The sequence below is a fragment of the Rana temporaria genome, chromosome 8, assembly GCF_905171775.1.
Source record: "Rana temporaria chromosome 8, aRanTem1.1, whole genome shotgun sequence".
NCBI lineage: Eukaryota > Metazoa > Chordata > Amphibia > Anura > Ranidae > Rana > Rana temporaria.
The window spans coordinates 147,583,592-147,608,348 of NC_053496.1; the positions used below are offsets into that span (position 1 = coordinate 147,583,592).

Here is a 24,757-nt window from a genome sequence, read left to right on the forward strand (position 1 = left end):
CCTTCCCTGGTCCAGTAGGGTTGACGGGTTCAGAGCTTTTAGTCCGAGGTTAACTCCGTTTGGCGTGACTGACCTCCCTTGGCAACTGCTTCAGACTCAGGTATGCTACCGGGTCGTCAGATCACACGCCGTTCAGTCCCCAAGTCTTTGTGCGATCTGCAGAGTCACCAGAAGTCAGTGTGAAGACGGCGAATGGGTCTGTGCGCCGCCATCTAGGTGTCCCGCTATGGGAGGGGCAGGTTATGGCTCTGAAGTGACAATCACAGGAGATTCATAAAAAAATAAGAAAAAGTTATATTTGTTGAAATGCTGTAGCACCGATGCTCAGAGTTCGTGGTGGGGCGGAATCAGGGCCCCATAGGGTCAGCCACCCTCTGCTCCCTCCGCAGCCGCCAGTTCTCCTCTTTGAGCTTCTCCAGCTCCATCTCCAGTTCATGGAGCCTGGGGGGGTCAGCCTGCTGTGACCTCAGGTGGTTGTTCTCCTCCTCCATGCGGCTTATGCACTCCTCCAGCTCTATGTACTCACGGATCAGCTCCTGCTTGCTCATGTCCTGCAGGCTCTCCACATGGTCCTTCATCATCAGGAACTCGGTGGTGGTGTAAGGGGCCACCGGTGGGCCCTTGGCGAACATCTCGGCCCGCATCTGGGATGCCCGCTGCGACTCCCTCTCCTCCAGTCGCTTCTCCTCCCAGGTCAGCTTGTTATACGGCTTCCAGGACCTCTTCTTCTTGGGGGGTAGCCGGCGGTGCCTCTTTCTGCCCAGCTCCCTCCAGGGCCCCTCCGGCTCATGGCTGTCGCCCATGACCAGCTGACAATAGTGTTCCCTGTTGTCCGTAATACCAGATTGTACCGTGAGGACTTCGTAAATGGTGTCCAATGGTTCTTCCGGACCCAGCTCCTGGAGATCCCAAGCCGAGTCTACACAATGGGCTGCTGCTGGTGGGCGGTACCCAGGTTGAGACCAATTTGACCTGGTGTTGTCATTCAGGGGGCAATTCTGCTTGAAGTGACCCAGCTGTTTGCACCGGAAGCAGCGTTGTTCGTTGTCCTCCTGACGTGGATAGCGAGGGCTAGATGTCACCGGTCTGTTAGGAGGTTGGTATCTAGCGGCTGGTGGGTGTGAGGGCACCGTTGGTCGTGGAGGTTGTACCTGTGGTGTGACCTGGTTTGTCTTGCGAGTATCCGCATATTCATCCGCCAACTTCGCGGCCTCTGGTAGCGTCATGGGCCTGCGATCTCTCACCCAGTCTTTGACATCCGTCTGGATGTGATTGTAAAATTGCTCCAGGAGCATTAGTTGCAAAATGTCCTCTGCGGTGGTGGCCTGGCTGCTGTTAACCCAGTTAGAGGCCGACAGGGATAACTGGCATGCCCATTCTGCGTAAGAGTCTTTCGTGGTTTTGCGTGAGTCCCTGAACTTCTGTCGGTGGGACTCTGGGGTTACTGCATAACGAGCCAGGAGCACTTCTTTAACCCGGGCGTAGCTATGGATATCCTGATCTGGCACGGTCCGGAAAGCATCAGAAGCTTTGCCTGACAGTTTGCCTGACAATATTGCAACCCACTCTCCTCTAGCTATTCGGTGCAGGTTACATTGTCGCTCAAAATCTGCCAGGTAGTTATCAATCTCACAGTCCTTTTCATCAAAAGCTTTAAAAGCGCTAAACGGAATCTTCCTTGCGTCTGCTGTGCTGTACTCACTGTTTGGAGAATGTGCGGCTGCTTGTTGGACTGCTGCCAGTTTTAACTGTAGTTCTGCGTCTCTTATTTGTTTATCCTTCTGTAGCTCTGCGTCTCTTATTTGTTTATCCTTCTGTAGCTCTGCGTCTCTTATTTGTTTAGCCTCCTTCGCTAACAGGTCCATCACTTTCAGCACCACATCCGTCGTTGGGTTCGGGCCGAACCATGCTAGCTTCTCTCTCATTAGCTTGTTGGCTGGCGATTCCTCCTCCTGAATCACTGGTGTCTCCATCTCTTGTACTGCTGGCGTTGCTGCAATCCCGTCCTCCTGGTCTATCTCCATTAATTCTGCTATGATGACCCGCTTGGTTTTGTTGCTAGCAATCCTTCCACGAACTTCCAGTAGTTCTTCCAGTGTCTGCTTGGAATCCGGGTGTAAAGGAGAGTAGAAGGGAAAATCCCTCTGCTGCCAACCAATTGTGACGGTATTGGTATGATATCCCCGTCAAAGATTCCCTTCTTCCATAAGAACATCACCCAATATTCCACTAGGAGGAATATTCCTGAGATCGCCCATTAAGCCACACATGAGTCCAGGCTTACTGCTAGAACAAGACAGACTTTTTTTTTTTTTTTTTTTGAAAATCTTTTTTTATTTTATTTGCAACAACACATAGACATACCAAACGTACAATAGCACAGCCAACATCTGGCATAAATCCCAGCAGGGACCCGCGCAGGGGTCAAAAGGCAGCAGTACAGAACCAAGAAATGTCAGCGAGTTAGCGACTACAAAAAAAAAAAAAAAAAAAAAAAAAAAACAATCATCAATAAGGCAGGCCAGCTCATGCTCCAGGGGCAGGATGATAGTGGACAGGTCCACCTAAGTCGTTATGCCAACAGGGGACGGCTCAGCAAGGCCTCAGGCATCGCCACCAGAAATCAGAGGAGCCACCTAATCTGCTGCCGCAGTGGAGGGCTCGGCCAACCATTTAGACCAGACTCTGTCGTATTTTTTCGGACAGCCTCTGTGTGTATAAGTATCCCTGTATAAAGGAATCACATTATTGACCAGTGTTTTCCATAGGCCCAATGAGGGAGGGGCCCTACGCTTCCAGCACAGGACGATGGACTTCCTGGCATAGAACAGCAAGAGACCCAACAGGGTTCTCTCAGCCACCCTGGGAACCAGGTCCTCCACCAGCCCCAGCAGGCATATTCTCGGGATGAATCAATGGAGATGCCTAACAATTCATTCACCTCCAGAATGATTTGTGACCAAAAGACTGTTATGACCGGGCAGGACCAGAAAATATGAATGTAGTCCCCTTGAGCATGGTCACACCGCCAGCACTCCGGTGAGAGGGAAGACCTCATCCGGTGCACCCGGGCGGGAGTGAGGTATGCTCTGTGGACGATCTTGTATTGAATGAGGCGATCTCTCAGGGAGACCAGTATTTTAAACGGGAAGTCCCATATATCCACCCAGTCCTCAGAGTCTAACTCCGGGACATCCCGGCCCCACTGCTGACGGAGCTTGGACAACTCAGGGGAAGAGACCCGTAGGAGATGAGCATACAACACAGAGGCGGGTTTGTTAGTACAGTCGAAGCGTAAAATCCGCTCCAAGTCAGACTGTACCAACTGCTTCCCGCCTGGTGGAAACTGGGTCTTGAAAGCATGGGACAACTGAAGATATCTGAATCCATGTGAGGGCGGAGCATTGTTTTTAGCCATTAAATGATCAAAGGAGAAAATCGAGAGGTCAGAGGTGATATCTGAGAGAATTTTAATATGATACTTGGTCCACACCACCGGGTCTGGGATGTTAAGAAAATGATTCAAGGTGGGGTTGTTCCAGAGTGGGGCGTTCGGGGATACTGCCGTCGCGGGATAAGCTTCGCAGGCTAGGCCCTCCCTCCAGGCTCTAAGGGTGGTGCACATAGAGGGGGTCAGGTTGTACGGAGCCCTCGGACCCCGCAATAGGAGGTTAGATAAAGCCTCCGCAGACCCCACCACCGCTGCCTCAGTGGCCCAGGCCGGGTTGGACTTGTCTGGGACAAGCCACCAGAATGCAGTGACCAACTGAGCCGCAAGAAAATATTTGTGGCAGTCCGGGAATGCTAATCCCCCCTGCGAACAAGGTCGCATGAGAGTGGTTAACTTGAAGCGGGGAGGGCGTGGGCCCCATAAAAAAGAGGAGAAAAGTTGATTTAGGTGGGAAAAAAACGACTTGGGGATCCATTGAGGGGAGTTACGGAACAGATACGTAAATTTGGGAAGGATTTTCATTTTTATCAAATTGATACGCCCCAACAGGGATAGAGGAAGGTTCTCCCATGCTTTCAGCTTGGTCCGGACTGAGTCGACTACGGGGGTCAAGTTCAGCGGAAGAAAATCAGCCACATTCCTCGAGACCCGTACTCCTAGATATGTAAATTCGTCCACCCACTGTAGCTGAAGAGAAGCCGAAGCCCCCCCCCTAGCGTTTTCATCAACAGCCAGCAATTGTGACTTCGACCAATTAACTCTAAGTCCTGTCACCTCTGAAAAGCGTTCCAGGACCTGCAATGCCCCTTGTAGAGAAGGGCCGGCATCATTTAGAAACAGGAGGAGGTCATCTGCGTACAGGGCCACCCTCTCCTCCAGCCAGGCCAGACGAAGCCCCTTAATGTGTGGCGAAACACGCAGTGCCTCAGCCACTGGCTCCATGGCAATGGCAAAAAGGGCCGGAGAGAGAGGACAGCCCTGCCGAGTACCCCTAGCAAGCGTAAACACAGGGGATAGCCGACCCCCTAAACGAATGGCAGCTGTCGGCGAACGATAAATAGTCTGCAACCATCCTATAAACACCAGGGGGAAACCCATCCGCCTTAGAGTCTCCCACAGGAAAGGCCACTCTATGGAGTCGAATGCCTTCTCAATATCGAGAGAGGCAACTACTCTGGTACCCTGGTTGTCATGCTGTGCATGAAGATTAGTGAACAGTCTACGCAAGTTGATATCAGTGGATTTGTGGGCCATGAAACCGGTCTGATCCGAGTCTATGAGGGAGGGAAGTAAAGTGCTGAGTCTAGCAGTGAGGAGCTTAGTTAGAATCTTAAGGTCGTTATTAAGAAGCGCTATGGGTCTATAGGAGGCACACAACTTTGGATCTTTACCCGACTTGGGAATGAGAATAACATGCGCGTGCGCCATGGAGGGTGGGAGAGAACCCTGCTCCAGGCAGTGAGAAAACAAGGCGGCCAGTCGGGGGGCCAACATGCCTGCATGTGCTATATAAAAATCAACCGGAAGACCATCAGGACCAGGAGCCTTGCCAGTGGACAGGGAATTAATCACAGCAAGAACCTCCTCAGCAGTTATTGGGGCAACTAGATGTGATCTCTCCGAGTCGGAGAGCCAACCGAGGGCTATTGGATCTAGGAGGAGCTTCATCCCCTCTTGGTCTAAACCGGAGGGCAAAGTGGTGCTGTATAAGGATTGGTAAAAATCACGGAACGCCCCCAGAATGGCCTCAGGAGAAGAGATGGCCTCACCCGTGGGAGAGGTGAGCTCAGGAATCACTGTACTCGGGGTGTCATGATGGGACATCATCGCCAACAGTCTGCCATTCCTGTCCCCCTGTTCAAAAAAAGTTTGCTTCGTACGAAACAATTCCAGTCTAGTAGTCTCTGTTACCTGAAGGTGAAGGCTACGCTTAGACGCCTGCAGCGCGTCGAAGTTTGAGGCGGAGGGATCCGATCCAAAGCGGGCGGAAGCCAACTCCACCCCATCCTCCAAAGCCACCACGGCAGCAGCCTGCTGCACCCTCACCGCCTTGATGGCCGAGATGTAATGGCCCCTAGTAAATGCCTTGAAGGCATCCCAGACTATCTCAGGAGAGGATGACCCTGCATTAGAGTCCCAGTAAGCACGTAGGGCCGAAGGGGCCTGTTCCGCTATATCAGGTTGAGAAATCCACTGTGCACCAAGCCGCCACATAGAGCTACTACGGGATGAGGTGGTACGCAGGGTAATCCGCAGGGGGCTGTGGTCAGAGAGGCCGCTGGACAGATAAGAGGCGTCTAAAACGTCCGACAGCAGGGAGGGGTTAGCAAAAGCATAATCGATTCTGGAGGCGGTTTTGTAGGAGGTAGAAAAACATGAAAAGGATTTAGTGGAAGGGAATTTCCACCTCCAGACCTCCGTCACACCCGCAGATAGTGCCCAGTTAGACAACTCCCCGGTGAAGGATTTAGGTGGCGCGGGTCTATCCAAATCAGGGGACAGGATGGCATTAAAGTCACCCAGTAGTAAAAGTTTTGCAGGACAGTAGGGGGTGATCCTCTCCAGTATAGTATACAGAACCTCAGGCTTAAAGGGTGGTGGCACATATATACCCGCAAGAACATACCTCTGTTGCCAGAGCGTGAGCACCAAAATTACAAACTTACCCTGCGGGTCCGTGTGGACCGCCTCAACGACACATGGGAGAGACTTGTTTATCAAGATGGAAACTCCCCTCGCATATGTGGAGTAGGAGGCATGAAAGGCCTTCTGTACCCAGGGTCTTTTTAGAGCCATGAGCTTACTGCCCACCAGGTGTGTTTCCTGCAGGACCAGGATAGCTGGATTGTATTGTTTGACATATTGAAAAAGAAGCGCCCTCTTAAACTTAGAGTTGAGGCCACGCACATTCCAGGAGACCACGGAAAAGGAATCCTGATCACGTGATGCCATAGGGGCTTCGGTCAAAATAATTAGAGGAGAATAGTAGTCGTTGAGCAGGTGACACCCGGTGAGCAGCAGTGGAGCATGAGCCATTGTACGTGCAACACAAAACACACATATAAACTGTCAAAGTAACAAAACCATAACTTCCCAAGCACCAGGTGCTTATCCTACCAATCCCCCCTACCCCCCAGAACATCATGGAGGTCAGGAAGCGGTCTTTACCCCAAAACAAAACAAAAAAAAAATAACACAGAGCCTGTACAGCTAACCCTGAAAATTAGGCCACAATACAGACTTCAGCAGTTCTAAACCAATCAACAGGTTCAGCTCACGAGAGGGTATCTTCGAACTGGTATGGGAGTCTCGTGAGAGATAGTGGGAGTTCTCCTAGGGGGTAGGCTGGTGCAAGCCGGTGACGATTCGTCGTGCTGCACCAAGTATCCCGGAGCGGCTCACAGCTCAGGTGGTCGAAGACCGTAGTCACGGCAGCGGGTGTGATACCCCTCTCGGCGCGCGGGGTCTGGTGTGCAGTCTGCAAGATGCGTAGAAACACCAGGCCTCCCGCAGCATGCAAACCAACTAAACTGTGGGGGGTTCAACGCTAGTCTCTTAACGACGTATCGGTCAAGGTGAGGGTGCTCCGGTACTTACAGGAAGCGTCAACAGGATACAACAGGCAAGGATGTAGGAAGTTCATGCATCCGATGAGGCATAGGGAAGGGTCCTCAACGCAAGGTGGTCAGCCAATCATCAGCAGCCGCTGGGTTGTCGAAGAATCGAACCGCTCCATTGTGTTGGACTCTCAGGCGGCTGGGGTACAGCATGCTATATTTTATGTTCTTGTCCCTGAGTCGTCTGCGAACATCATTGAAGGTCTTCCTCCTCCGCTGCAAATCGGCCGAGAAATCAGGAAAGAGATGAATGGAGGCGTTGCCGTAATTAAGAGTGGGATGTTTGCGGGCTTCGGAGAGAATCTTGTCCCTGTCCCGATAATTGAGGAAGCGGACTAGGAAGGGCCTAGGGGGATTCCCCGGGATGGCGCGGCCGGTGGGCACCCGATGAGCCCTCTCAACCACGTATGTAGGAGGGACATCCGTGAGGTCTAGGAGATTTTTGAAGAATTCCTCCGCAAATTCAGCTGGGTGCTCCCCCTCCTCCCTCTCAGGCAACCCCAGGACTCTAACATTGTTGCGCCTGAGTCGGTTCTCAGCATCATCGGATTTTGCAACGAGGGACTGCACTGTGCGCTGCAGCTCGGCAATGGAGGAGGCATGGGTGGCTGTAAGATCTTCGGTAGCAGATATTCTCGTCTCTGTCTCCGCCATTCTCCCCCGTATTTTATCAAGGTCGTTCCTGATGAGATTGCACTCCTCCGCAAGGTGATCGATGCGCACCAGCAGTGAGGTCTTACTCTGCTCAATCGCGGCAAGGATCGTGGCCGTATTATCCTGTGAGGGCTGGGTCGGCCCCTCCGCCACTGGAACCCCCCCCGGGTCCATCTCCAAATTTGTCAACAGGGCCCGGAACCGTTCGACCAGCAAGGGGTCTGGCTGCGAGGGCGAGGGGTGCGGCCCCTGGGGCGAAGAGCCGGTCCCTGTGGCCCCGGAGTTCTTCTTCTTCCCCTTTCTGGAAGGGGGGGACATCTGGCGGGACTCTAACAGGGGTCCCCAACGCTGGAGCACCTCCCGCCCAGAGCAGTGTCCAGAAGGCAGCGGGGGGGGGGGGGGGGAGGGTGATAGGCCGCAAGTGCAGCGGGTGGGGGGTCCAAGGGATCACAGTCCAGGGAGGCAGGTGTTATTGTAGAGGCCCCCAGCCCCCTTGGAGCAGTTCAGACTGGGCAGTGAGGTGAGAGATCAGGGAGGCTCACAGCAGGAGGGGATCCAGGCCTGGAGATGGCAGAGACACCAGGTCCCAGGTAATCACCACCGGCCCACCCAGGCAGACACAGCAGGGCTCAGCAGGGAGGTGGATGGGCGGTGGGCAGGTGGAAGCAGGAGGACCCGCGGCCGCCAGTAAGGGCCGAGCGCGGTGCACCTCGGCGGGGCAGCCGCTCAGGAAACAGCGCTGGCGCCGGAGGCTTCACATGCGGCACTAGGCCGCGGCCGCCGCAGGCACCCCCCGCGGCTTGGCAGGTCACCGGGACACTCCGGACAGGTGAGGGGACACACAGGAGGATGGGGATCAGTCCCAGGGGCAGAGGATGGCAGCTCACCACAAGGATTGACGGGGATCCGAGCGCAACGTCCGGGCCCAGAGCAGCAAGATGGCGGCGGCTGGAGGCTGAGCAGTCCCCTCTCTCCCGGGCATCCACCGCAGAATCTTCGCCCAATTTCGGCACAGGGCTCACCAGGAGACAAGGAGTGACAATCAGGCAGGGTTTAAAGGCTGAAATCCAACCATAAAAGCATGGATGGCAGAGGATTGTTTTCAGGATACCCGGAGCTCCTCACAAGCACGTCTGCTCCTAATCACATCCGGACACGCCCCCGAACAAGACAGACTTTAATGTTATAACACACAGCTTATATGTAATTTCCAAAACTGTTACAATGACAAATCTCCGCCCCCTCACACTGGGGCTTCCATACAGATGATTAGGCAGACACGACGGAGCCGATGCTGAAAACACATTTTCTTTAGACAATGACGCTGATTACTAGTTGTACTGAATACATTAACTAGATGGCTCGACCCCGCATATAGAGAGATAGTTACCACAATGGAGCAATTAGAATAATAAACACAAGCCACTTAAACACAGATCTCCTTCACACAACACAATAGATCAATTAACCTTTAGAAATAGTGAGGGGACATTAGCACGTCAATAACCTGTTAGCCGAGGACAGAATCACACAGGGCAAGCAGGGAGAATTAAACTGAGACATATAGGCAAATGCATCACAGTCTCCAAGGTCTCAGTGCGACTACCCAGGTCCCTTATTTCTTTAGTGAGGCTTGAGGTAATTTGATCTGAGGTGCACTTTAATGCTTTCTTCAGCATCCTCTCAAATTGCTGTATAAGTTCTGAGGGGACAGCTGTGCTTGATGCAGCAGCCTGTGAGGTGTCAGAAAACTCCTCATGTTCACTATCTGAGCTCAAAGGACTCAGGGAGATGGCTGGCTTCATTAGCTTTGTTGTAATTCTTTTGCCTTTCCCTGCGGTGCGGACTTCTGAGGTGGCTGATGTGGCTGAGGTGTTTGCCGCTTTTTTAGCTGAGCCCTTTGTGTGCTGGGCAGCGCTGTTGGGGCTCGTTTTTGTCTTATTTCTTGCACCCCCCAACACCATTTTGGTATTAAAATGTTCCCCTCAACTCCCGGGGTGATGTCCTCTCTGTCCTGTTCTTTTGCGGCTCCGGTTATATATTAATATCTGCGGTAAATTCCCCTCACGGAGCGGAGCACTAATGCAGCATGTCTGTGCAGCTAGACCCTGCCCACACGCCTCAGGCCTTTCAATTTTATCGCAAACAAAGAGTGGAGGTCCTCTTGCTGCAGGAAACTCACGTCTCTAAAACTTCAGCTCCCCGATATTTGTATGTTAATTCTCCACAATTTTACCTAGCGTGTGGTCCAGACAAAAAAGGAGGATTAGCGGTCTGTTTTTCTAAGCGGACTCCCTTTACGGCTATTACAATAGTGAAGGATAAAGGAGACAGATACCTCATGACAGTGGGACGGCTTCATGATCAGGTAGTCTCGTTTATCACGTACTATGCCCCAAACACAGGTCAGGTGGATTTCTTTAGCAAAATGTTTAGAGAACTTATGCCCAAGGTTCAGGGACAGGTCATCATAGGAGGGGATAGCAATATCCCGCTGGATAGGATAATGGACAAATCTGACCCTAATAGGCCGTTTTTTAACCACTTGCCCACCGGGTTAATTCTGGCACTTCTCTCCTTCATGTGAAAATCACAATTTTTTTGCTAGAAAATTAATCAGAACCCCCAAACATTATATATTTTTTTTTAGCAGACATCCTAGGGAATAAAATGGCAGTCATTGCAATACTTTTTGTCACACCGTATTTGCGCAGCGGTCTTACAAGCGCACTTTTTTTGGATAAAAATCACTTTTTTGAATTAAAAAATAAGACAACAATATATTTTGCCCAATTTTTTTATATATTGTGAAAGATAATGTTACGCCGAGTAAAATGATACCCAACATGTCACGCTTAAAAATTGCGCCCGCTCGTGGCATGGCGTCAAACTTTTACCCTTAAAAATCTCGATAGGCGACGTTTAAAAAATTCTACAGGTTGCATTTTTTGAGTTGCAGAGTAGGTCTAGGGCTAGAATTATTGCTCTCACTAACGATCGCGGCGATACCTCACTTGTGTGGTTTGAATACCGTTTTCATATGCGGGCGCTACTCGCGTATGCGTTTGCTTCTGCGCGCGAGCTCGTCGGGACGGGGCGCTTTAAAAATTTTTTTTTTGGTTTTCTTATTTATTTTTATTTAGTTTTATAATTTTTTACACTGAAAAAAAAAAAAAAAAAATTGATCACTTTTATTCCTATTACAAGGAATGTAAACATCCCTTGTAATAGAAAAAAGCATGACAGGTCCTCTTAAATATGAGATCTGGGGTAAAAAAGACCTCAGATCTCATAATTAGACTTAAATGCAAAAAAAAACAAAAAAAAAAAAAAAAAATGTCATTTTTTCAAATGACAAAAAAAAAAATGTTTCTTTAAGAGAAAACGTTTTGACGTCACTTCCGCCCAGCAGAGCTATGAGGACGGGTGAAGGAGATTTCTCCTTCAGTCCCGTCCCCGCTCAGCTGCCGGACACATCCGATCCCCTCCGCCGCTACCGACGGCTCCGGTAAGCGGCGGAGGGCGCGGGAGAGCGGCGGGAGGGGGGGGGGCCCTCTCCCGCCACCGATAACGGCGATCTCGTGGCGAATCCGCCGTGGAGACCGCCGTTATCGTGTACACCACCGCCCCCTGAAAAGATGAATATCTCGGTTGTGGCAGCAGCTGCTGCCGTTATCGAGATATTCAACTTTAAAAAGAGGACGTCTTTTTGACATGGGGCGGTGGTCAAGAGGTTAAAAGACCACCTATTGGGAGTAGCAAGGTAGCACGCCTATTCCATCTCTATGGTTTGATTGATTCCTGGCGAGAGTATAATCCCACAGCTAGAGACTACACTTATTTTTCACAGGCACACCACACATATTCAAGGATAGATCATGTTTTAGTGCGCACTCAGTTGCTCCCATATTTAACGGCAGTTAAAATTCTAACCACTCCCTGGTCAGATCACTCCCCAATTAAACTAACCGTGAAAGGGCTTTGGACCAAATCTTGTCCCTCCCCCGTGGCGTCTCAATGCAAGCTTGCTGAATGACCCTATATTGTGTACGGAAATTGAGAAGAAAATACGGGAGTTTTTTAGAACCAACAAATCATCTGATACGTCCCCTGCAATCAATTGGGCTGACCATAAAGCTACAATACGGGGTAAATTGCTGAAACTAGCGGCCAGAGCTAAGCGGTCTCGTGAACAGACAATTCGTCAGTTGGAAGGAGATTTAAATTCTCTAATGGAGGAACAACGCGGTAATCCTAAAGTGGACATTAGACATAAGATAGACGAAGCTAGGTTAGCTCTTAACATGAGTCTGACCACCCAAGCAGAGAAGCATGTTAGCTGGTCCAAGCTTAGATTCTATACCATGCGGGTGTAGCGCCCCCTTACTTTCAGTATGGGCACTACGCTAAAGTTAGTGGGGAATGGGAAAGTTATCTTGCTCCCATTCATAATTTGCTAAAATTGGGCTGCTGTCATTCCTGAACTGTCCTGTAGGTCAGTCTGCGCTCCAGGGGTGCCGATCCCACCCCTGGGCGACAGTTGGCGCTAGAGGGGTTCTGGCGGAGCTGCTTTTCCCCAGCAGCCAATTAGAGGAGTTTTCCCTCGCAGGGCATGCTTGGGGAGAGTATATCTGTGGCAGACGCCATTTTTGTTGGTTCTTCGCGGGTTCCAGGTTCCAGGTGCGGCACCCACCTTTAGGGTGTGCGCATTCAACGGACCCCGGCGATATGGCCTACCAGGCCGGGGTCGCATGCTACGCGGAGCTCCATTTTGCTGAAAGGGGCCCCAGTGACTCGCTGGGTCCCCGGCTCTATTGAAGAGATCCCAAGCTATGTGCTGAATGGTGGGGGATCGGCTCAAGGAGAACCCAGAGGCAGGTTATCTGAGAGACTTGAACGAACCATCGGGGATCTGGTGACCGGGACATTGACAGGTACACTTCAACTGTCACCCGGTGACCCTGACTTAATTTACTGTGAGGATTCGCTCAATCCATTCAGCTCATCCAAGTACTAGGCCTGTGGAAGAGGTCCCTAGAGCCAGGTCTGTGGCAGAGACCTGTTCCTCCCAGCAACCTTAAAGTAGCGCTTTGGTTGCCAAACTCGTGGCAGGAGTTTGTCTGGGGGCACTTCACCCACTCTGGCTGGAGTGGCGACGAACTCTATCTACTACTACTGAGAGCAGGAATGCTCTTTCTCATATCCAGGCTTGATACTGCAAAGTTCTCTATTGCTTCATCAACCTTTTCTATATACCTCATGTTGATGTTGGTCATGTTGGGCCGAGAATAAAACATTCAGAAAAACCTTCATTTATTGTCTGGACATTCGCTCACTCATCTACTCATCAACTTCACCCCTAGACAACGGTAATAGGTAACTTAATATGCCGATCCCAACAACAACCAGCGGCTCCTGAGGGGGTAGCGCTACACGGGATAAGCCTACCACTTTGCTAGCAAGGAAATTAGTGCCCCGACCGTATACGCCAACCTTACCAAAGCTAAGGTTACCCCCTGGACGTCCTACTCAAAACCCTGAACTAATTCTTCAGGAATTTCATAGGTTCTACACTAAGCTGTATGACTCACCGGCTACGTTTGACTCTTCTAAGGCAGACTTATTTTTCGTGAGATTCAATTGCCCAAATTGACGCAGGCCCATACTGACATAATGGAGGGGGAGATTACAGAGGTGGAGATTGCGACTGCCATTAAAACTATCCACCCCTCTAAGGCCCCGGGACCGGACGGTTTTACTGGCCAGTATTATAGAAAATATCATGAACTTCTAGTCCCCCATATGTGTTTCTATTTTCAATGATTTTAAACGAGGTCATAAAATCCCTAGTAATGAAAATGCAGCTTATCTCACGGTACTGCCGAAGCCGGGAAAAGACCTTGGACACTGCGCAAATTATCGTCCAATTTCCTTAATCAATACAGATCTAAAAATATTGATGAAAGTCTTGGCCCTTAGATTGAACACTTTTCTTCCACTCTACATTCATCCAGACCAGGCTGGTTTTGTTCCCGAACAGACCGGCTTCAGATCAGACTGGCAGGGTAATCAATTTAATCTCCGCAGTTCAGTCTGACTGGGACCGTAAGGGTCCCAGACAAGGAATGCTGCTTTCGTTGGATATTCAGAAGGCGTTTGACTCCCTTTCCTGGGATTATTTGTTTAGCGTCTTTGGCTTTGGCGAGCGATTTCTGGCCCTCCTTTGAATGCTGTACGATGCCCCATTAGTCTCATTGATGCTTAGAGGGTATTCCCCCCAATCGTTTATCATTAGGAGGGGTACTAGGCAGGGCTGCCCTTTATCCCCGCTATTGTTTGTCCTAGCAATAGAGCCACTGGCCATTAGGATTCGTACGAGTCCGGATGTCCGGGGGATTGTTTACGGAGATTGTGAACATAAATGCCTTTTATTTGCTGACGATCTCCTGCTAACCCTATCATCTCCAATCATTTCCCTTCCCAATCTACATGCCATCTTAAAGCCATTATTATTTCAGCCCTGAGATTTCTGGGCAGAAAATTAACCATAGCAAGTCTAGGGCTCTAAATCTCTCATTGCAGGGAGCTTTGAAACAGTCCTACCACTTTTTGTGGGAGCGAGAGGCACTTCCATATTTAGGGATACATCTTACCTCCTCTCTTACAACACTGTATAAAATGAATTATCCTGTCCTTTTTAAGAGGTTGACTGATGATTTAGCTAAATGGCAAATACACTCCCCATCGTGGTTTGGCAGACTACACTCGATTAAGATGAATGTGTTACCGAGGTTGTTATATCTTTTCCGCACTATACCAGAGCCACTGGTCAGACATGACCTTCAAATGCTTCAAAACAAGGTTCTTAAATTTGTATGGGGAGATAAAAGGCCTAGGGTGAATAGAAGTACGATGTACACTCCAAAGTGTAAATGGGGACTTGGGCTGCCTGATTTACAGAAATATTTCTATGCGGCCCAGTTGGTCCATCTTACTAGGTTTCACCCCCAATCACAAGCCATATGGATGACTATGGAATCCTATTCCTGTCGTCCAGATCAGATATCTCATTTGATGTGGCTCCCAATGAAAGATAGACCGGTTATTTTATGTCCTACCCTTTCGTTCTCTCTAGAAGTCTGGGATAGACTCTCCAGAACACAACATTTTAAGTCTCCCTATAATCCGTTAGCACCGCTTTTGAAAAATAGGGATTTCACCCCGGGCCTTACTCTAGCTTGGTGGACAAATAAAAACCTCATACGCATAGTGGATCTGTGTGATCATAGGGGCGTTTTATCTGAGCAATTTCTAGTAGATAAATACCAAATGCCATCCACTGAGCGCTTTAGGTATATTCAAATGAGCCACTTTTTACGAACCATAGTTCGCAAGGGTGACCTACTGACGTTAACACCTATGGAACATCTATGTAGACAATATGACAAAATTCGAGGTCACATTTCAGCCATTTATACGATTTTGATGTATGTTTCAAAAAAATTAAGTTATATGCTTCAATGGGAAGGAGATCTCCAAGTCACCCTTGACTCTGTAGAATGGCTTAATATATTGGAGGCTGCTTCTCGATCGCTTATTAACACTTCTATTATAGAGGCTAACTATAAGGTTTTATTACGATGGTATATGGTACCGGCCGGGTTGGCCACTTTTGTACCTGGTGCCTCTCCAAAGTGTTTTAGAGGCTGTGGCCAGGGGGGTTCCACCTATCACATTTGGTGGACCTGTCCTGGAGTCAGGAGATTTTGGATCGGGGTGTACAATCTTATTTATACCCTTACCCAGGTTAACCTGAAAAAGTTGGCAAAACACACGCTGCTGGGTGGCGAGGTGCTGGAGGCGTCTAAGTCCCAAATAACTATAGCCAGGAACTGGAGGTCTGCTGCCCTGCCATTCGATCAGTTGAGGCATAAACTGTCATGGCTCATGTTAAATGAGAGGCTGACGGCCATGGTACAAGAGCTGGTCCGTCCAAGTGGGAGCCAAATGCATTACGGTTTTAGATCAAGGGAAACCCTTGGGTGGTGGGCATGGCGGATCGGATTACGGGTCTGATGCTTACAACTTTTGTTAGGAATAACAAATGACCCATGAATGTTATATGGGGAGATTCGTTTGAGCCCTTTAGGATATGTAATGTTCGTAATGTTCGACTCCCTGACTGTGTTGTATACCATGCAATGTGAAGCCGAGAATTTTCTACCTTGTTTTGTAAAATTTTGGAGAAACTTCAATAAACATTATTGAAATATAAATTTAAAATAGGGCCCCTATCTTTGGGAGCAGGGCGCTACACAGATAATTACGTAATCTTAGTCATATACTCATCAAGTCAGGTTATCTTCTTTTAGCTGATGTAGACCTAATAAAAAAAAAACATTTTCTAGACTTTTTTCTTCTCTCACTCATGGTTCCACTAAAACACTGTTGACATCATATTGACTAAATCTTATCTGCCTCGTTGTGACTCAGCAGAAGTGACATTCTATATAAACCAGCAGTATAGAGCCAATGTATAGGTGGTTGAAGCAAGTTTCAGGAGAGGACAAGATCAAACTGAAAGAAACGACAATCACATTGCAACAAGTAAGTACATTTTTTTGCACATTCTCTAAAGACATAGAGCAAAGTGACGGATTTTTTCTGTTTCATTTGGAGGAGGAATTGCAAAGGATAACAGTTCAATTTAAAAAAATATATAATTTTTATTTCAAATTCTATTGGCTCCTGTTGTCACCAATTAGTTTCTACATTTTGAATTGTTTTGCATCTAGTAAAGTAGTAAGGTAGCTGCAGAAACTATAAGGTAGCTACACAACACAATTCTCCCTATTACTCCTCTCCGACAGCCTTGCCACAGGGAACAGGTATGCAGAAACCAGATAGAGACCTACTTAGTGCAGAAAGAGGAAACGCAACCATTATTCTTTATGGCATACCTCCCAACTGTCCCTGATTTCGAGGGACTGTCCCTGATTGGGAACAAAGTCCCTTTGTCTCTCTTTCTTCTTCATTTGTCCCTCATTTTGGTCTGATCTATATAATTGTATATAAAATGCACTACTTATCTATCGAAAAGTGTTTTACAGTGCTAAACCTTTCATCCAATTTCTAAATTGTGTATTTGTACATTCCAAAAGCCAATATAAAGGAGTAGTAGTGGTAAAAAACAAACAAACAAAAAAAAAACACTTGTGGGTTTAACCAAACTTTTTTTTGTATAATTCTCCTTTAAGGGGGCATGGCAGGGGGTGTTTCCTATGACTGAATTATTTTTCTAATAGGTGTCCCTCATTCCCATTTCAGAAAGTTGGGAGGTATGTTTATGGCTAGGGACTTGTGCATATGTTTTATTGTAGAGGCTGCCAGCAGGCTTTAACAATCCCCATTCCAGGGCAAGTCAGGTCTGTCTACAACAGAAAATAAAAGAGAAGGGCTCCAAGCCGACCATAGTGTAGTAAGCGAGTTTATTTTAGATACCAAAAAAAGATAGAAGATGCACTCACAAACAAAAGTAGATAAAAGCGTGTCTCTTAAAGCAGTGTGCAGTCCAGACATCTGTGGAGATGGAAGACCAGAGCGCAGCTCCCTCCGTGACTGCTATACCAGAGCTGCTGCCGGCAGGCACTAAAGACAAGGGAAGAAATGCTATTGTGGGACACAGAAGACACTACGGGATGATGTGCTCACACTGCCAGGACTTGTATAGACACAAGGGCTGTCAGAAAATGCATTTCTGAGGCTAGAACCTGCCTCCTTCAGTCATCAGCTGGCTATACACTAGTAGAATTTTGTTTTGAAAGTTTTTATTTTAAGAACGTTTGATTTTATAATTATTAGCGGGGTCAATTCGCTGTTCGTCTTTGACTGCAGTGACAAGAAAATTTGAAGCAGCAGCAAATGTTCTTCAAGCAATCAAATTTTTGAAAGTAAAAATTGTTTTTGTTTAAGAGTCCAGAGTAGAAAGGTAAAAGCAAACATTTTTTGAAGTACTTTCAAATGACATCTGTCATAAAAATTTTCTTACGAAAGTGAGGCCCGGAGCAACTGGAAGTCAGTGTAGGGCCGGCCATGACAGGGTTAACAGAAACCCTAGTAGCTGTGGGGGGAGGAGCAGAGCAGGGGAGGAGAGATCACAGATATCTCTTACTCTCAGTTTCCCGGGCAGAGGCAGCGTGGGGGAGTGAAGTGCCTGCTGTGTCTGCTCAGCCTGCAGGGATTTCGCTTGTCCCAAATTGTCACGGCGATGGCTGCGATCGAGGATTTATTCGGGAGATTGAGGGCGGAGGCGGCTATCCGGGGTGAGGACTGGCTGCAGAGGCAGTTGGGGGCGCTTTTATCGCAGGATGGAGGGGACATGGGGCGCATGGCGTCGGGGCCTAGCCGCGTCCAGACCGGACAGGCAGCATCGGGGCCGGAGCACACAGGTGTGGTGCTGGCGGAGTCGGGGCCTGAACGGTCTGTCCGGGGAGCAGTGCGGGCACACGGGGACACAATTCAGGTCGCATCGGGGCCTGATCACACAGGCATGGGAGCAGCGTCGTCGGGGCCTAGTCACACAGGCCGGGGGGCCTCGCGGACGCGCTCGTCCCGCCCCCCCCGCCGGTATTCGCCCAGTATATCCCCGGGACGGCAGAGGGGGGATAGTGGACATAGCAGGGCCCCTTCGGGCCCCCCCGCGAAGCGGGCGGCGGGTATTGTGTCGGAAGGCCCAGCCGGGGGCACCAGGAGTAGCGTGGGTGCAAGGGGGGGACGGCCAGGGGGCTCAGATGCGGCGGCCTTGCCCGCCCGGCGTGTGGATCAGGCAGTGACGGGCCCGGTGGTGGGGTCTCGGCGAGTGGGATCGCAGGCCACGGTGGCTAGCCCCCCAGCTTCCTCGGCTAGCCACTTGCAGGAGGTGGAGCGCGTCGGCAGCAACAGGGTTACGCCAAGCAGGAAAGCTTCGGCAAAATCGCCGCACGGGTCCAGGGCCCGCAGGGGGAGTGAATCCGGCCCTGGGCCTTCGGCCTCCGGGACCGAGCCGCCCGGTGGGTCATCATCGGAGGAGGAGGATCGGTCGGAGGGAGAGCGGTCGGGATCTGAGGACGAGGTCTTGCCCAGGACGATACCAGCAACGAGGGATTCGAGACGGTCGGCTGATGGGATTGCTTCCACGCAGCCCGGTAAGTCATTTTACACTGATGTTTCTAATAGGCAATGTGTTGATGTGGTTGAGAGGAATGTGGTTGTTGCACCGGCGTCCCAGGTTACGGATGCACAGGTGGGTATTGCTGGAGGTGATGTGGGTTTGCAAAGGTTTTTGTCAGGGTTAGAGGCTCTGGTCAGTCAGCTAAAAGGGGGGGACAGACCTCCCGCAAGCCCGGCGGCGGCTTGGGGGCCGGTCGGGGGAGCTACGGGGGTGGCCGCGGCGGCGGTGGCGGCTGCCACTACGCCGTTGGTGGTAGCTGGAAAGGAGGCAAGTGGGGGCGGCTTGGGGGCCGGGGCATCAGTGCAGCCGGAGGTTACCGCCGAGTCGGCGGGGGCCGCTTCAAAAAAACGGGATTTAGTACGGCTAGCGGATGAGGCTAGGGGACAGGTTTACACCTGTTACGATGCGCCGCTGGGGTCGCATCTGAAACAGGAGGTACGGGAAAAGATCTGGAAGAGCGAGTACGTGGAGATATTCGCGCTGTTACCGCTGGAAAAATTCAATTTGGACAGGGTAAAACCAGAGGATTCTAAGAAGGAAGATGAGGAGAAGAGGAGGTACAGGCTAATACCTCGCACGTTTGCAAACTGGTCGCAGGCGTATTCCATTTTGGCCAGTGTGATTGGCGAGAAGAACCCCGAGCACTGCTCGGCGCTCTTCAGTTACCAGGAGGCGATCAGTGAGGCCTACAGGTGCTATGGGGGCACAGGTTGGATTAGATATGACGAACAGTTCAGGCAACGTCGGGCGATCAGGCCGGAAATTCGTTGGGACGCCAAGGACATTAGCCTTTGGATGCGGCTTATGACGGCTCCGAGGACGTCGGCGCCGTTTTTTCAGGGGGGGGGGCGGCGGAGCCTCTTCCCTGGGACAGTCGGCCGGAAAGAAAAAAGGGGTTTGTTGGCAGTTCAACGAGGGTAGCTGCAAGTTTGGGGGGTCGTGCCGATACAAGCATGAGTGCTCCGGGTGTGGGGGTAATCACCCCTCTTCCCGCTGCTTCAAGCAGGGCAAGGGACGTCCCGGGGATTCTTCAGGTAAGAGGGAGCACCCCGGTGATGGTGAGAAGGATGCTGCCGTTTCTCGGTAGGTATCCGGACAGAGCGGCGGCTCAGCTCCTGGAGGAAGGTTTTACTGTGGGGTTCCGTATTCCTTGTAGCTTGACGGTGGTTCCGCCGCTGTCCAAGAATTTGCGTTCGGCTCTCCAACACCCCGAAGTGGTTTCTGAGAAATTACGGAAGGAAGTGGGGCTAGGCCGCATGGGGGGCCCGTTTGAATCCCCCCCTTTGGAGGGTCTGGTGGTATCACCGTTGGGGGTGGTACCGAAGAAGGAACCAAACAAGTTCAGACTCATTCACCACCTCTCATTTCCGAAAGGGGGGTCGGTAAATGATGCGATTGATGCGGGCGATTGTTCGGTGTGCTACACATCGTTTGACGCGGCGGTGGGATGGGTCAAGAAATACGGTCGGGGGGCGTTGATGGCCAAGTCGGACATCGAGGCGGCCTTCCGGCTGTTGCCGGTGCACCCGGACAGCTTCAGACTGTTGGGGTGTCACTGGGGAGGGGAGTTCTATGTGGACAAATGTCTGCCCATGGGCTGCTCGGTATCCTGTGCGTTGTTCGAACAATTCAGTTCCTTTTTGGAATGGGTGGTGCGAGACGTTGTGGGAGTGAATTCAGTCATCCACTATCTAGATGACTTTCTCTGCATTGGACCGGGGGGGTCACGGATTTGTGCAGTTTTGTTATCTACGCTAGAACACATAGCGGAACGTTTTGGGGTGCCTTTGGCGCCCGAAAAGACGGAAGGTCCTAGGTCTGTCATTCAATTCCTGGGCATAGTCATAGACGCCGAGAAGATGGAATGTCGTTTGCCGCAGGATAAGCTAGAAGGCCTCAAGGCGGAGGTCAGGGGTATGATTGGAGTGCATAAGGTGCAGCTGCGGGCTTTGCAGTCGTTGTTGGGTAAGCTGAATTTTGCCTGCAGGATTATCCCGATGGGGAGGGTTTTTTGTCGTCGGCTGTCGGCTAGCACTGCGGGTGTTAGGTTGCCCAATCACTATGTGCGGCTCGTGAAGGAGCATAGGGAGGACCTGCGGGTAGGGCACTTTTTTCTAGAGGGTTTTAACGGCAGGGCCTTGTGGATGTCCGGCCCGGTCAGCAATTTTGACCTGGAGCTGTATACAGATGCGGCCGGGGGTGCGGGCTTTGGGGCCTTCTTTCAGGGTCAGTGGAGCGCTGGCTCTTGGCCGCAGTCTTGGGTGACTGCGGGCTTTACAAAGAATTTGGTGCTGCTGGAGCTGTTTCCAGTGGTGCTGGCGGTTGAGTTATGGGGCACGTCTTTCCGGGATCGGAAGGTGCGCTTCCATGGGGATAACTTGGGGGTCGTGCAGGTGATCAATCGAGTTACCGCATCTTCTCCCCCAGTGATTCGTCTCCTGAGACACTTGGTGCTGCGCTGTATGCAGCTGAATGTGTTTGTGTATGCGGTGCACTTACCGGGTGTGGACAATGTCGTGGCTGACGCTTTGTCTCGGTTTCAGTGGGACAGGTTCCGGGAGCTGGTGCCGGAGGCAGAGGAACGGGGGGTCCCTTGTCCGGAGTGGCTGTGGCAGATTCCATTGGAACAATCTCCACCTGGATTAGGAAATCGTTGAGTGCGGGTACTTGGGCGGCCTATGAGAAGGTATGGTCGGAGTGGAGCGATTTGGTGAGGGAATCGGAGGTTCACCTTTCGGGACCGGAGGTGAGGACACTGGTTCTGTATTTTTTGTCTAGAAACATGGAAGCGGGAGTGTCGCCGTCGGCGTTGGATAAGAAATTGGCCGGGTTGGCATTTCTGTTCAAATGGCAAGGGTGGCCGGATCTTACAAAGGACTTCTGGGTGCGACAAGCTCTGAAAGGGTACAGGAAACAGGGGCGGCGACCTGACGCTCGCCGCCCGGTGTCTTTCGAAGTTTTGAGAGGAATCCTGGCTAAAGTGGGGGCGATATGTTCATCCAGGTTTGAAGTTACATTGTTCCGCGCGGCATTCGCGCTGGCATTTTTTGGGGCCTTTAGGGTGGGCGAGCTGGTGAGCCCGTCGAAATTGGTCCAGGGGGGTATGGGAGTTGCGGATGTCGGTTGGACCCCGGAGGGGGTCACGTTGTGGCTCAGAAGGTCCAAAACGGATCAGAGTGGCAAGGGAAGGGCGGTTCATGTGTTCCCAATTGAAGGGTCGGAGTTGTGCCCGGTCGGGCTGGTAAGGGACTACCTGGACATACGTCCGGGGGTGGGGGGCGCCTTTTTGGTACACGAAAATGGGTCCCCGATGTCACGATATCAGTTTGTGGCAGTGTTTAGGAAGTGTCTGGGGGCATTGGGCCTGGTGGCAAAGGAGTTCTCGGCTCATTCCTTTAGGATCGGGGCAGCTACGGAAGCGGCAAGGAATGGACTGGGTGAAGAGGCAATAAAGAGGATAGGGCGTTGGGAATCCAGGCGGTTTCAATTATATGTTAGGCCGCAGCTGGTGGCTAGTTTGGGTTGAAGGTCTGGGGAGTGGGGTTTTGAGTTACGGGGCAAAGGGGGTGACAGGGATTACTCAAAAGCGGGTTATCTCTATGTGGGTATGTTGGTGACGTGTTTTTTTTTTTTTTGTTTACTGTTTTTCAGGTACTGGACCGCTTTTGGTCTGGATAATGGGCCACTCCTATGTGGTTCGGGGGGCCAGACGGGCGGATGATCGCCCGACCGGTCGCCAGCTGGGAATATCGAGACAGGAGGCGAGTGTAAGGTGGTTGGGGGTCCCCGGGATGTTATGGAGCAAGGTGGTGCCGGAGGTGCACAAATTTGCACAGCTGGACAGGCCACCGGAGGTTCTGGTTATTCACGCCGGGGGGAATGATCTTGGAGTGAGATCGATGATGGAGATAGCACGGGACATTAAATTTGACTTTCAGCGGATCCGGATGTCCTTTCCGGATACGATAGTGGTGTGGTCAGACATGGTGGCCAGGTCAACATGGAGGATGGCCAGGTCGGTAGAGGGGGTGAATCGGGCGCGCAGGAAGATAAACAGAAATGTGGGGCGGTTTGTGCTCAGGAACGGGGGGCTAGTGGTTCGGCACCCCGAATTGGAAGTGGACACATGGAGATACCTCAGGAGTGATGGTGTTCACCTCACGGACGTGGGGATTGATATGTGGGTGTTGCGTTTAGAGGAGGGGGTACAGCAAGCGATGAGGGTGTGGAGGTGCTCCCATAGGTAAGGGGTTACCTTTGGGTGCTGGTGGCGGGTGTTTTTGGACTTTGCAGGAGAAGATATTACCCCAAAGATGGACACCAGTACCCAGTGGTGGATGGTTTCTGAAGGGGTTTCTAGTTCCCAGTCTACTAATGTAGCTGGAAGGTTGGTGAATGGGGGCACTGCGGTCAATGGTCGTCTTTGAGCCAGCTTCGGCTTGAGGCCTATGACCAGAGGTTAGGACACCGCAGTGCCAAAAAAGTGTTACATAGTTACAAAGTTTAAAGGTTAACGAGTTAAGGGTTAATGGGTCCTGCAAAGTCCAGCACCATGTTAGAGAGGTTATTATCTCAGGAAATAAGTGTTTTTTCTCTATGTGTTATTGGTTTTTGTTATTGGTTATTTATGATTATTTAAAGAGTATTTAAAATAAAGGAGGCTGCTACGGCCAGTTTTTACTCCAACACTAAGTAGTGGTCTCATTATTTATTAAAGGTTAAGTAGGGGTATTAACTGTAAAGGGGCTTTAGCGGTCAGGGTGAATTCTGGTATACCATAGTCAAGTGAGGCCCGGAGCAACTGGAAGTCAGTGTAGGGCCGGCCATGACAGGGTTAACAGAAACCCTAGTAGCTGTGGGGGGAGGAGCAGAGCAGGGGAGGAGAGATCACAGATATCTCTTACTCTCAGTTTCCCGGGCAGAGGCAGCGTGGGGGAGTGAAGTTCCCACCCACCCTCCCTTTATTCTGGGGTTTTATTGATTACGGTATTGATGGTATATGGATGAATTGGTATGTGGTTTGGTGCTGTTTTGGTGTTTTCTTTTCTTTCAGGTTTATGGATCACGTTGTCGTGGCAGTGGCGGGTGTTTTTGGACTTTGCAGGAGAAGATATTACCCCAAAGATGGACACCAGTACCCAGTGGTGGATGGTTTCTGAAGGGGTTTCTAGTTCCCAGTCTACTAATGTAGCTGGAAGGTTGGTGAATGGGGGCACTGCGGTCAATGGTCGTCTTTGAGCCAGCTTCGGCTTGAGGCCTATGACCAGAGGTTAGGACACCGCAGTGCCAAAAAAGTGTTACATAGTTACAAAGTTTAAAGGTTAACGAGTTAAGGGTTAATGGGTCCTGCAAAGTCCAGCACCATGTTAGAGAGGTTATTATCTCAGGAAATAAGTGTTTTTTCTCTATGTGTTATTGGTTTTTGTTATTGGTTATTTATGATTATTTAAAGAGTATTTAAAATAAAGGAGGCTGCTACGGCCAGTTTTTACTCCAACACTAAGTAGTGGTCTCATTATTTATTAAAGGTTAAGTGGGGGTATTAACTGTAAAGGGGCTTTAGCGGTCAGGGTGAATTCTGGTATACCATAGTCATGTTCATACAAACATTTGTTTTAAAATGTATTGGACCCCTTACACCCTGGGACGTTTTTCAGGCACTTTAGCGTTAAAAAAGGCTCCGAAAAAGCCCCTGAAAGAAGCTGCATCTGCAATCTCAATGTGAAAGCCCGAGTGCTTTCACACTAAAGCGCCTGAAAAAATGCTCCAGTGTGAAAGGGGTATTGGCGTTAAAAAAAAGAGCCTGAAAGAAGCCTCATCTGCAAT

The 24,757-nt window shown here is 50.4% G+C and overlaps 2 protein-coding genes across 2 annotated transcripts in view; both read left to right on the forward strand.

The window, feature by feature from the left end:
* Positions 1 to 16,246: 16,246 nt before the first annotated feature.
* LOC120909159 (glutathione S-transferase P 1-like) overlaps positions 16,247 to 24,757 on the forward strand; it is a 206,210-nt gene continuing 197,699 nt past the window's right edge. Inside the window, exon 1 of the mRNA XM_040320865.1 lies at positions 16,247 to 16,329. Within this exon, the coding sequence (XP_040176799.1) occupies position 16,329 (1 nt within the window). The 5' untranslated portion in view covers positions 16,247 to 16,328. The remainder of the gene's footprint in view (positions 16,330 to 24,757) is intronic.
* Positions 17,809 to 23,201, forward strand: LOC120909158 (polysialoglycoprotein-like). The gene is made up of 2 exons (XM_040320864.1): positions 17,809 to 18,905; positions 22,583 to 23,201. Exons 1-2 carry the CDS (start codon positions 17,990 to 17,992, stop codon positions 23,176 to 23,178), a joined length of 1,512 nt encoding a protein of 503 aa, XP_040176798.1. The 5' UTR covers positions 17,809 to 17,989; the 3' UTR covers positions 23,179 to 23,201.

Bases quoted from the DNA above. Each gene is read 5' to 3' on its own strand.
- LOC120909158 (XM_040320864.1), top strand. From the start codon at position 17,990: ATGGCTGCGATCGAGGATTTATTCGGGAGATTGAGGGCGGAGGCGGCT. The intron at 18,906-22,582 runs GTAAGTCATTTT...ACTGTTTTTCAG, and splicing joins GATTGCTTCCACGCAGCCCG to GTACTGGACCGCTTTTGGTC.